The following is a 13,627-nucleotide window of genomic DNA, read 5'->3' as shown; positions in this document are numbered from 1 at the left end:
AAGGTAAACATTAGACTTATCCTGGTTATCTCAGCTTTAACCTTATCTTGTCATGGATCTCTACTGTGAGTTAGTTTAATCTTCTTTTGGTAAAGTTAACAAGGATAGGTCTAATTTACTCTTCAGATTAAAAAAACCCATTAAATACACTGATCGTTTCCAAAGTAGGTAATACCTACTCTCTTGGACAGCTTGCTGGCCTGGCTGAAGCAATGTCTATACTACAGAGTTTTTTCGGAAAAACAGCCTTTTTTCCCAACAAACTTCACTTGCGTCCACACTTCAATTGTGTTCTTTCAAAAAAAAAAAAAAATCAAAAGAACAGAGGGGGTTTTTCCGACATTGTTAAACCTCTTTCTACAAGGAAGAAACCTTTTTCCGAAAGAGCTCTTTCAGAAAAAGGCGTGTGTGGACGAGGGAGAGGGGCTCTTTCTAAAGAAGAGAAAAAAGGAAAAAGCATAGGTACCCTAGGCTATGTCTAGACTGCAAGCCTCTTTCGAAAGAGGTTTTTTCAAAAGTATCTTTCGAAAAAGCCTCTTTCGAAAAAGAGCGTCTAGACTGCAAGCAGTACTTTCGAAAAAGCAAGCCGCTTTTTTGAAAGAAAGCAGTGAGTGAGTCTGGATGCTCTCTTTCTAAAAAGCCCTGTTGGCATTCAAGTGCTCTTTCGAAAAAAGGCATTCTTCCTCGTGAAATGAGGTTTACCGCCGTCAAAAGAAAAGCCGCGTTCTTTCGATTTAATTTCGAAAACGCAGCTGCAGTCTAGATGCAGGTGAAGTTTTTTCGAAAAAAGGCTACTTTAAAAAAAAAAAAAAAACCACCCTGAGTCTGGACACAGCCCTAGTGGCTACTCCGTCCATAGTAATCACAGCTTAAATGGGAGATAATGTCCATTCAGTGTGGACGCTATCTTTTGAAAAAGCAGATTGGCAGTGTGGACACTCTCTTTTGGGAGAAGTTTTATTGGAAGATCTCATCTGGAAAATCTTCTTCTGAAAGAAGCCTACAGTCTAGACCTAGCCTGTGTGAGATTTCTAATGTTTCATAGTTTGATTCTAAACTAATTACTATTTAGAAAGTAAGAATTTATTGGAGCAAAATTATTGCTAGAGAGTTGAAGATATGGTAAGTAAATAGGTATGGCTTGTAGTAGGGAAGGCAGCAAGAATGAGGATGAAGGAGCAGAGCTTGAGACCAGGAACCATTTCATGCATAATGAGGTGGGGGTTTTTGGTTGCTCTTTCATATTCTCCTCTTTGCAGGAGTGTTCAGGTAATATAACAAAAGCATCCTCTAGCTCTAGTGTTAGACACAGGCTTTCTGCTTTTTCCAGTACTCACCTTCATCGAAACTGCTTAGAAATAAACAATCTCATGGCCAATTGAGTCTTTTATGGATATCTGTTTCTTTGGTCGATGTTACCCAGGACTTAAACTTTTCTACCAGTTAGCATCTGTAATAGAGTAAACGTGTTACTGCATAATAATATGTATTATTACATATTACAAAGTAAAGTATGTAGCTTGATCCATTTCATCCCTAGGCTTGGTTGACCTCAAGAAGTTCCTCTTCTGCCATATTGGTGTGATGAGGCAAGAAAATTGTCTTTTTCAGAACATCACTTTATATGTTCTTATCACTTGTCAAACTGCTTGGACCCATTCTGTGTCTGTTGGTGGCATGTTGCATTTCCAGTGTCATGTTATTGTGTTGTAATCTGCCACATAGAGCCAGCAGCAGGCATGGCACTGGGTTCAACATCTCTGGATTACTTTCCATTGATCCAAAATAGAACCATCTCGAGCTCACACCTTGTAACATGGGAAATTCATACACCATGCATGGGTGCCTCTGAGAGGCAATGCTTCCCCACTTGCAATCACAGAGTCTGTGTGTAGAAAAGAAACTTTTAATAAAGGAAGGGAAGTAACTTGGCATTAATTTGGGAAAAACCTCACAAACAGGGTTCATAAACAAAAAACATGAGTAAAAGTCCTACCCCAATTAGGTTGGGCAATGTCCTTTTCCTCTCAGGTTCTTAAATCCAGCAATCTAAATGTCCCCTTTACATGCCCAACTCTTCTCTGCACCCAATTGCTGTTGCTGCCCTTGGTCACAGCAGACCCAGAGTTCAGAAGTGAATCTGCAGAATTCATCTCCGATCCTGGGTGAGAAGACAAAGAGGCATCTTACTCACCATGCTGGTAATTTGCCATCTGCCTGATTACTACTTTCTGCTGCCACTCTGCTGGCTGTCAGTCAGCATCTGTTGCCTTCAACCTCTTGGCTATGACTTCTGCCCATCAGTCTCAAGTGATTTCAGCTCCCAGGGATTTCTACCCTGCCTTCTGAGAGTTGAAGAAACAGAGCTCCACCACAAATAACATAAAAAAGAGACTTCTGAGGATGCCTATTTAGCTCTGTTCATTGAGTAGTGGGGGGGAGGAGGAATGGTCCAGTTTAATCAAGGGAGGTTATATAGCCCGACCAGAATAACCTTCCCTCACCCCTCCTAGAACTCTGAAAGCTGAGCCACTTCTTAGCAAGGTTCTTTCTGCTGTGAGCCCTTTCCTTTGGAATAGATTTAGAACAGTCCTGTTTTTCTGTATTCCCACAAACAATACAAACATTGGTAACCATAGTTCTGCTACCCCTGAATTTAATACAAACATAGGTGGTGTTGGGTCACAAATTAAGTTGATTGCAATGAGAAAAATACTACTCCATCTGCTGAATAACTAACAAATTTAAGCAAAGCAGGAGAAAACTGCATTTACATAGACACGCCCAGGGTCTCTCTTTTTTCCCCCCCCTCCCCTCCTTCCAGCTAGAAAGGCCCATTTGAAATCATGGGAAGGTGGGCGGGCAAAGCCCGCCCACATTCTAAAAGCCCCTCCCCAACCTTATGGGAGGGACACTGAACTCATGTTCAACTGAATCCGGGGGACAAAAAATGACAACAGGGTCAAGGAGTGTCCTTCCAGCTAGAAATGAGGAAAGCATTCCTTCAGATCCGGCTCACATCTTATTTTCCTGCAAGAATAAAAATGCTCATTCAGAATTGCATAGTTCACTTTAGGCACTGTGGAAGCATTGATGAAACAGGAGGAGTATTTGGTTTGGTAGTAGATCCAACTATGTGATCTCCTGATTTGTGCTGGTCAGCTTCCCAGAAATTTTGTAGCTGCATAAGCTCAGCTTGAATCTGCACATACATTCCTCTGCTCTCTTTTTCTCATCTTCAGCACAGTAGGGATCCATTTGCTGATGAGTGGCTGATTCTTTCACCATTGTGAATATTACTTTCAATCAGTTTCACAATGTATAAATAAAAGCATTTATTCATATAATCCCCTGGGTTTTTTTTTCTGTAAACACTGCTGAGACCCCTTGTGAGGTGATGTTGTCTTGTTTGTCAAAGAGAATAGTGTTGGGAAGTTCACAATAACTTTATGCTTTTAGGTGATCTCCAGAGGTGAAAATAAGCAGGTGTGCCCAAGTGCACAGCTCTGGCAAGAACTGGCTGAGTTGTGGCAAAAGCCAGCAGGGAGCTATTTAAAGAGCTGGCAGGGACCCAGGTTGCAATAGGACAGTACCTATAATAAATTTAAGTTCCTTTCACCCCTGGTGAGATCATATATGTATATCCTGTCTTGATAGTTAAAAACTGTCTTGTCCTAGTGTCAATGTGGGAAAAATTGTTTTAAATTATTTTCCTAGGATTTGGAGGAAGGCTTTTAAATAGATATTAGATATTCTTGAAAACAGCTGTGACTACTGATTGCAAGAAGTCAGGATAGTAGCTGAATATTTTCAGAAGTGACTAATTCCTTACGAGACAGAGGGCAAGTCTATAATAATATATTATCCTAATTTTTTATCTGTCCTTGCAGCCCATGGGCTTCTCCAGAAGTGAAAAGAAACAGCTTGTTTTCCATTGTGAGCTTCAGTTTTACATCATGGTCTGTGCTATTGGTGAAATATGGTACTTGAAGCCATACATTCCTGTATTCCAGTACTCCTGTGGGAATTCTGTGTGACTGCGCATGCACAGAATTCATTTCCCCGCAGATTTTGTTGCTTCTCCACAGAAGAAAACAACTTTCTGATGGAGAAGCAGAGGGTCATGTGATCCTCACCAGCAGTATGTTTTGGGTGTCTAGGGCAGTTGGCGGAGAGGTAAATGAATGCATGGTAGGTGATGGGACTGGGGAAGATGTGGTTGTGGGATCTTACCCTGCTCCAGGCTCAATTTCTAATCCTGGCTGGGCTGGGGAGGAAGGGAATTCCTCTTCCCCTGTATGGCATCCAGGGCTGGGATCAGATCATCCCCCACATTTCTTCACAAGCTGCAAGTTTCCCACCCCACTCATCACTCCTCATCTGCAGGGTGAGAAATCACCGTATGGAGAGCTGCTCCCCCTACCTCTATATATCTAGATCTCCTTCACCAAACCTCACCCCAAACACACCCACAACCCTTATCCACACACCCCGAGAACCCTTCCCACTATCCCTGCACCTGAACCACCTGACAAACAGCCCACACCTAAATTCCCACCCCACTGAGCCCCACTCTTCCATCCCAGCATCTGAACCCTGCCACTGAACCTGCCAACTCTGACTCCCCTGCCAAACTCTACCCTTCCATACCCATATCCTGCCTCACTGAACCCTAACCTCCATGTGAACCCCCTGCAGAGTCCTATTACCATTGCACCCAGAACCCCCCAACAGGCCTCTGTGTATCTGGATCACCTCTCACAGCCAGACTGCCCCATATCTGGTCTCTCCCTCCTCCCCCACACTAAGCCCCTTAACACTTGGATCCTGCTTGGCTGAGCCTGGCTGCCCATACCTGGTGCATTTGGCATGGAGGGGCAGGTCCCTGGGGTGTGTCCGGGGCAGGCTCAGTCCTATGTCAGGATTGGGCGCAGCCTTACTGAGTCATGCTCAGTGGGGAGGTGCAGAGTAATCTCCCACCTCTGTGCAGCCAGTGCTCTTCAGTGCCATGCTGGAGCCTCCACATTTATTTGAGAAATAGAATTTTGCATCATTTTAAAATGTTCTGCAGAGAACTTTTGTGCAGATTTTAATTTTTTTTGACACAGAACACCCTCAGAAGTAATGTCAAAGCCCGTTCTACAAGTTGTCAATTATTGACATTTCTCTCTTTCATTGCATTAGGAAACTTTTCAAAATCCATAATGCATGATTTGGGTTTTAATAATAGAACACAAACAGTGCATTAAACATCAGGCATCTGGCTTTAAATATATAATCACAGTTCATTGAATCCTTGGTATTTTATTTAATTATTAGAAACTACATTATAAAGTATGGAGATGATGAGTGGCAACAGTAATAACATCTGTCTTTAATATGACATTCAGAATTCATGTCACATTTTCATATTTGAAATGCATTTTCTCTGGCTTAGGGTTTTTATTGATATAATTCCAATTACAAAGTAATGAAGTCCCGATTAGAATGTGTGAAAAGTAAATGTTTCTCCTTCATACCATTCAGTTGCCCCAAACCTTCCAAGTATAGGAAGGTAGAAAGAGACTATTACTTAACAGCAGATATTGATGATGGCATAGGTGTAAGTAGATTATCAGTCAAGCACTTTGAACAATCATTGAATTAACTTTACATTTTAAGAGGATTTTATTACAATATATTTTTAACGTTAACAGCAGATTATGCTGTCCATAGGTAAGGATCAAACAGATACATTTGCATTTAATATTTATTCTCTTAATTTAGTATTTTATAACTGGGTTGCTATATTATATACTCCTGAGGGAGTAATAAGGTGGACATTTTTCTGTGGAAAAATATTTGTGTTTTCCTGGCGATTTAGATTATTTGAAATTTTTAAGATTTAAAATGTAGCATGGTGAAGCCTGACCTAATTGATCTTTTAAATGCTACTGAAATACAAGATCATAATAAACATAGTGAGCTATTGTGATTACTACTCTTGATTATCTCTTCATTTCTCCTTTTTATTTTTTAACATTTTTGAATGAAGGCTATGCTAATGAAATATAGTACAGACTTTAAGGAAGTATGAAATACTACAAATACACCTTATATACTGTTGTGAAGTGTAATTAAATGAGCAGTGACACTTCTCTTTATGATCTTCTATTTTTCTTTAACAGTTAATTGGGAGACAGTGTGGAGAGCCGACACCACACAGAAGTTCAGGGTTCACACAACCATGAATGGGAATGTTGGGGTATTGCGAATCTTCCCAGGAATTAATGCTGCCACTGTATGTACCCTGTTTTTAATTCTTGAAATGGTAAAGAGAGTAATCAAACACATCTGGAAAACATCGGTAAAAACAGCCACAGTAAGTCACACCAAAGCGATCTAGCCCAGGATCCTGTCTTCCAGGATACTTGGCTAGACGTATCATTGGTCTGACTTAGTATGGCCTTTCTCATGTTCTTAAGATTTTAAATGATTTTGGTACACTACCTTGAGCAATGTTGTACCCCAGTTGTGCTGGTAAATATTCCTAGTGTGATTGAGCTGTTCTAGCATGGAAAACTACTTATGAAGGTTTCTAAAGTACCTTTAACCCGAATCACATGGTCTTTTGAATTTATAATATATCACCTCCACTTGTTTGGAAGATGTATTTGAACTCTTGACAAGCACGTGCAAGCTACAATGACCAGAAGTGCCTGTTTGCCATGCAGTCAAATGTATGTGTATAATATACACTTTGCAAAAGGGACCTTTATGGTTGCACACTAAAAAGTCCACAGTGTATTTTAACCTGCAGATATGCCCACTAGGTGGAAGGGCACCTAAAAGTTAGGTACTGCAAAGCTCAGCATTGAAATGCCGATGTTTCTGTTTTTGAAGTTCCTTCCACCTGAACTGTTTCTTTCTCATGGCCATTTGTCAGTTTAAATTGCATCCAATAGTTGAAGTAGGAATTTATACTTATCTTTTTAGTGAATCTGAACAAATGGAAATGCAGTCGGGTGGTAGATTTGAAATAAAACTCTACTGTACAGTTAGCCTCATGGGTGACTATAGTGTATTGATTAAAAAAGAAACATCTACATCTGTGGTCCCCAACCCGGTGCCCGCGGGCGCCATGGCGCCCGCCGTGCCCTTTACATGCGCCCGTGGAGCAATCTGGGCTGGCCCCGCCCCCGGGCGTGTGGCAGGTGCCAGCCCCGGGCGCATGGCTGGCCTTGGCCCCAGGTGCGCCGCGTGTGCCGACCATGACCCCCGCCTCCCGGGTGCCTTGGCTCCTGGCGGAACCTGGGCAGCCCCTGCCCGGGATCGCAGCACATGCCGGTGCCGACCTCGGGCGTGCGGCGCGTGCTTGGCCCCGCCCCCAGTCACGTGGCCTGTGAGCGTCCCTGCCCCCATATGCGCAGCGCGTGAGCGGCCCCGCCTCCAGGCGCCAGGCAGCCCCAAAACGTTGGGGACCACAGATCTACATTGTCTAAAGTAATTTCACTAGATGACTACTTACATTGTTGAGATATACTAGCTATGTGGTTACTAATTGGCCCATAGAAAATAATTACTCCGTCCCCTACCCTTGACCCTCAATTAAATGGATGGTTTCTTGAATTTAAAATAATTCCTGGAGGTTTCATTATGATTTTATTTCCTAATGTTTGGAAGGCGTATGTACTAAACATGATACATAGATTTGATCATTGTGGTTCAAATGTATCCAGTAAGAATTCAATTATTTTTTTTGTTCATTTATATTTCTGTATTTACAAATAATACATTTACATTGATCAAATAATTATCTGTCATCATGCAATTGCATAGCTTATGTAAGAGAGAGAACCTGGGTGAGGATAATACCTTTTATTGGATCAATGTCTACTAGTGAAAGAAACAAGCTTCTGAGCTCACACAGAACTTGAAAGCTTGTCTATTTCACCAGCAGAAGTTGGTCCAATAAAAGATTCTACCTTGACCCACATTGTCTTTCTAATGTCCTGGCAACAACATGGTTACAATATTACAAATAGCCTATGAAATGTATTTAAACAATGGGTTGCCATCTTTTTCTCCCTAAGATAATTTTAATCAGTCCTTCCTGTACGAAACTGCCATTATTTTAAAATGTATCCATCTGGGATTGTCAGAGGAGGCAAAAGAAGTTCCCAACTTCTAGAGCCTTCTTTTAAAAAATCTGAGCCTTATTTTTTAGAAAGGATCATCTACAAATGTTGTGTGTAGGGGATATAAGGTACTTTGTATTTTTAAGTTTCTGAATCCTGCTTGAGACATAATGGCATTTTAACTAAACAGTTCTTACTGAGGGGAACTTGTTTGAAAGCACCATAATTATTAGTAATTATGCCATCACTTGTCAGTGCCCTTTCCTTGGAAAATCATGTGTCAGAAGCAGTATGACAATAGTTTTTCTAGTTGTACAGACCACACACTTTTTCATTAGTTGACAGTCTCACAACTGTTAAACATACCATCGTGACAATGAGGCAATTAGTTCAGTATTCAACTGAATATTTCCTCACAGGCTTGAGAAACTTTAAGCAAATAAAATGTTTACCCTGTAAATTTTTCTATACTGACTTCTGTTTTGTGGTAGATTAATTTTAAATTGATGGTGTTGGTTTTTTAATATCCTCAAAAGTATAGGCCCTGGCTAATTCCAGATTCAGTCTACACTGACATCGCATAACCTTTCATGGGTTCCGTTTTTATTTGTGCTTTGATGTCCTGTGAAATTTGGAACTTGTTTCCCACTGAGGTCCATCCTGATGCATCCTTTTGCATACTTAAACTTACCGTTTCCCCCAAAGTTGCCACTAATGTCACTATATTTATAAGCATCTACCAACATTACTTGAACCATTCCTTCCAATTTGTTTTTCCATATACTTAGGACTAATCCAATACCTATCTAATATATAAAGGAGAATGTTTGTATGTTTATGCACTAATAACTTGGACACTATAAGACTTACCGCAATCAAACTTTGCAAGGGATAAAACCTTTTCCTGGATAAAAGGTTAAGTTACTGTGGGAGTGAAGAGATGAGAGACCAACGCCTCTCCCCAGAGCAGCACAGAGCTTGGCAGTGTGGGGAGAAGCGGCGGGGTCAGTCACTCACTAAGGCCAGCAGAGGGACAAGGAAGCGGAGGGCGGGCTCAGGCACCGGCGGCAGGCGCATGACTCCCTTTCCCCTCCCTCTCCTCAGGTTCCTCACCTCAGTTATATCAACTGTCAACTTATATTTCAGCAATGTATATTGACAAAGCACAAGGACAGCCATTTAAAGTAGTTGGAATTGATTTGGAGACATCTTGCTTTTCACATGGACACCTCTATGTTGTGTGTTCAAGAGTTGGAAGTGGAAAAAATGTGTACATATTTAAGAATAACGAAACAAAAAATATAGTTTACAATAATGTTTTTGATTATAACAAGTAAAACTGGTTGTTTTATACTTTTTTATATATATTTTAATCTCTATAGAACTCAGCGCAACATTTCTACCATTCAAAAAATGATAATAGACTACAGTTTTTCTAAATTTTGTTCCTCCACTTTCCTGAGCAACTCCAGGTAACTCCTGCTAGTATAGATATAAAGCTCTGAACATAATATGTGCTATTGTATGGTGCCTCAGTTGGAATACTCTCTGTAAATGCTGTCAATCATGGTAGGAAGAAGTTTAATTCTTTTTTTTTTTTTTTTAAGCTTGTGACAGCCAACCAGTCCTTTTGTAAATTCTTTTGAAAAATATGTCGGGGAGCATGGGCTTGCAAATGTTATAGCAATAAAGACATGGAGTTAGAATATTTAACACCTTATTTTAAATAGGTGAAGGCATTTCTTCAGCCTCCAATGGAGGGCATTGTACTTGAAACTTACGGAACTGGCAACGCACCAAGTAATCGAGAAGATTTGCTACTAGAACTGAAGAAAGCAACCGAACGAAAAGTAGTGATTCTGAATTGTACCCAGTGCTTACGCGGGAGTGTTGTTGCAGTCTATGAAACTGGACAGGTAAGGAAAATACAACCATTTCTGATTGCAATGTTAGGTAAAAGAAATGTCTCGCTGATCTGGTTGGTTTCATGTTTAATATGCTAGAAAATGAAAATTTAGCTACAGGAAAATGTAGTCTATAAAACAACTGTATTAGATTAGCTTTTAAATGTTTCAAGCTGATTTGCAAACAAGATTTTCACAGGATCTCTCCCTCAATCCAAAGCTGTTTTCCCCCCTCAGACAGGTGGTTGCTATAGATAGAATGAAAGCAGGAAGGAATAACTTGTGGTGTCTAGTCTCCATTCCTACACTTTTCCTCTTTTTTGAGAGTCCTCTCCAGCTGGTGATCAGGGCAAGAAAGTCTCTGAGGATGGGAACCTCCAGCTGTTTATATGACAAGATATAAATATCTTGCTCACATCATAAGGAGGAGGGAGAAAACTTGTTCATCTTGGCCTCTGGGGATAGAACAAGAAGCAATAGGCTTAAACTGCAGCAAGGGGGGTTTAGGTTGGACATTAGGAAAAAGTTCCTAACTGTCAGGGTAGTCAAACACTGGAATAAATTGCCCCAGGGAGGTTGTGGAATCTCCATCTGTGGAGATAGATAAATGTCTACTCTTAAATAACATATCAGGGATGGTCTAGACAGTATTTGGTCCTGCCATGAGGGCAGGGGACTAGACTCGATGACCTCTCGAGGTCCCTTTCAGACCTAGTATTCTATGATTCTATCCCTTTTCCTGCCAAAGAATGACCACTTAATCAGGTGATAATTCATTTGATTTCAATGACATCTGACTAAGGTTTCAGTTTGCCTTTGTCTCTGAGGAACTGGATTGTGGCTGCTTTTCAAATTTGGAAGATGTTTGTAATATCATGCAGTAGAATGTTCTGGCTTTACATATGATGTCACCATACCTACTGTACCAGGACAATGATGATTAGTAAATTGTGAGTTTTCAAATAATGCCTCACAAGGCATAATTTGTACAAAATGTATCATGGACTTGTAAAAGGAACACAGGGGGTTCAGCTTGTCCCATATGTCAAGAGAGCAGGCTTCGTGGAACTCCTGTATATTTTGGTTAATGCAGAAATATATGGAGACTGAAGAAAGCAATTCATAAACAACTTAATGTAAAAATTTAAACAATGTAAAGATTGTTCACTAAATAATACCAAGATACCTGAAACTGCAACATTTCATGAGAACAAAATCTAATTTATTATATCACATGCTACTTCAGCTACAATGTAGGGGGAAGGAGATTTTTCCCTCCTATACTTTGGCTGAAAATTTCTCCATAAGTAGAGAACCTCTGTGTGAGATCCAAGGTGCTAATTTCTTAATTTGACTCAAGTCATTAGCATTCCTCCTTATTAAACCTTTATTGGGTTATTTAGTCACTTGTTAATTTGTGGGTTCCAGTTTTTGGATGTGGTGCATGTTATTGTGTGGCTTTACCAACTTCCACTGATGCAGACTAAACTCTGTTTTATATTGGTACTTCTACAGGAAAACATTGCCAGTGTTGATAGAGCCATAGTGTGTTCTGGCTGAATTCTATGGAATTTATTTCGCTGCCCTTTCCTTTTTGAAAGTAATAGTTCTGTGGAGGAAACATGTTGGCTGAGTTCTAGAAATCTACTGCAATAGTAGTTTCTTAAAGAAAAATTGTATTAATTTGTCTACATTTTTTTTAAAGTAAAAAACATTTTGTGTAGCTGGCAATAACTTGTTACCCCTCACTACATGTGGCTTTATTCTGTCATTTGTACGTATTATAGCTAATCTTGTGCTTTAATTATTAAAATCATAGTTTATCTCAAACTCTTTTTATTAACTGTATTCCTGGTCTCTGATCCACTTCCTGACCACAGATTATAATTGAGGGGGTCTATCTGGTGATAAGAAGGCAGGGAGACTTTCTAGGGGTGTGTGGAGTCTAGTGAGTTAAGGCATTGTTTGGTAAATACATGATGACTCAGTCTGCAGCTTTGAAAACTTTGCATGGTGTCTTTTCCTCTCTAGGAATCTCACAAATAAATCACTGTAGGGAGGTTTCTCCCTGATAGTTGTCCTCACTGTAACACATGGTTTAGCAAAGTTTATAGTCTGTGTCCTAAAGAAACCTGAACTATTGCACATAAATTCTGATTAGAAATTTTAAATGGTATGTGAAGCTCTTAAGGAAGCCTCCTTTGTCTTCACTCATTGGTTTTCTATGCTCCATAAATATACCTATTGAAGGTAGGTCAATTTGGTTCTGCTTTTGCATTGATTCAGTCATTCTTCGATTGCTTCACCTATGCAATTCAGCAATCTGTCTGTAGCAAGCACTCTTTTGTTTTTGCCAAAACAGCTATTTATGCAGTCTAGTCTCATGTCCTAAATCATACACAAGTAATGCAGCTTATAATGAAAACAAACCCATTGGTGGCACACTGCAGTACTGGAATTCATAATAAAATTCATAGTAAAATGGTCAATATGTTTGTGGAAAAACAACATACCGTATATACTCGAGTATAAGCCGAGTTTTTCAGCACAGTTTTTGTGCTGAAAAATGCCCCCCTCGGCTTATACTCGAGTCAGCCTCCTGCTCGCGGGCGGGCTCAGCGCGTCTCTGCCGCCGGCCGGGTCTAGACGCGTGAGCCTGGAGCTCCGGCCCCCCTGCCCCTGCCCTCCTGGCCCTTCCGACCCCTGCCCTCCTGACCCTCTCAGCCCCCCGTCCCCTTGTCCCCCCCAGCCCCTGTCTCCTCATCCCCCCCAGCCCCTGCCCTCCTGGCCCTCCCGGCCCCCCTGTCCCCTTGTCCCCCCGAGCCCCTGCCCTCCTGGCCCACCCAGTCCCTGCCCCCTCGGCCCCCCCAGCCCCTGCCCTCCTGGCTCTCCTGGCCCCCCAGCCCCTGCCTGCTCGGCACCATGGGCCCTTGCCGCGTGGGAGGAAGGGCGTTTGGGGCCGTTCGCCATGACGCTCGGGTGCAGCGCTGAGCTCGGGAACAGCTGGGCCAGGAGCCGACTCGGCACCGTGGGCGTCTGTTCTGGAAGCGCCCGGGAGCCCTGATCATGAGCTTGGGCCCGATTCTGGGGCAGGTGCACAAGGACCAGCCGCTGCTCCCTGCTCCCCCTCCCCTCCCCTCCCCTCCCGTGGTAAAATCCAGCCAGCACCGGCACCCGCTCCCCCCGCTGGCTCACTGGCCCATCGACGCCCGGCCCGGGTCTCGCACAGCCTCCCCCCCCCGCTGGCTCATTGGCCCATTGACGCCTGGCCCGGGTCTCGCACAGCCCCCCCCCCCCCCCGCTGGCTCATTGGCCCATCGACGCCTGGCCCGGGTCTCTCACAGCCCCCCCCCCCCTGGCTCGTTTAGAGGGGGCTCGTTGGCAGGCGAGGGGGCCGGAACGTGGGGGCTGCGGGGCGGGGGCGGCGGGGGCTGAGCTGTGGCCGTGCCTGCAGAACCATATTGTTTTTGTTGACCCCCTTTTCCACTTACAGAGCTAGGTTATTGTTTTTCTTTGAAATAAATATTCATGTAATTTTATTGATATCTATCTTCATTTTTTACATTTACCAGTAGCTGCCTCATTTCCTACCCTAGGCTTATACTC

General features: G+C 42.3%; 1 protein-coding gene across 1 annotated transcript in view; it reads left to right on the top strand.

The window, feature by feature from the left end:
- The window catches only part of ASPG (asparaginase), a 79,539-nt gene that overhangs the window by 32,251 nt on the left and 33,661 nt on the right, over positions 1–13,627 (top strand). Inside the window, exons 7-8 of the mRNA XM_006116900.5 lie at positions 6,168–6,280; positions 9,848–10,033. Coding sequence (XP_006116962.2) covers positions 6,168–6,280; positions 9,848–10,033 — 299 coding nt within the window. The remainder of the gene's footprint in view (positions 1–6,167; positions 6,281–9,847; positions 10,034–13,627) is intronic.

Source organism: Pelodiscus sinensis, chromosome 5 (genome assembly GCF_052426305.1).
Source record: "Pelodiscus sinensis isolate ZL-2025 chromosome 5, ASM5242630v1, whole genome shotgun sequence".
NCBI classification, from domain to species: Eukaryota; Metazoa; Chordata; order Testudines; family Trionychidae; genus Pelodiscus; species Pelodiscus sinensis.
Note: the sequence above shows the minus strand (reverse complement) of the source record. Positions and strands in the feature narration are given on the sequence as shown.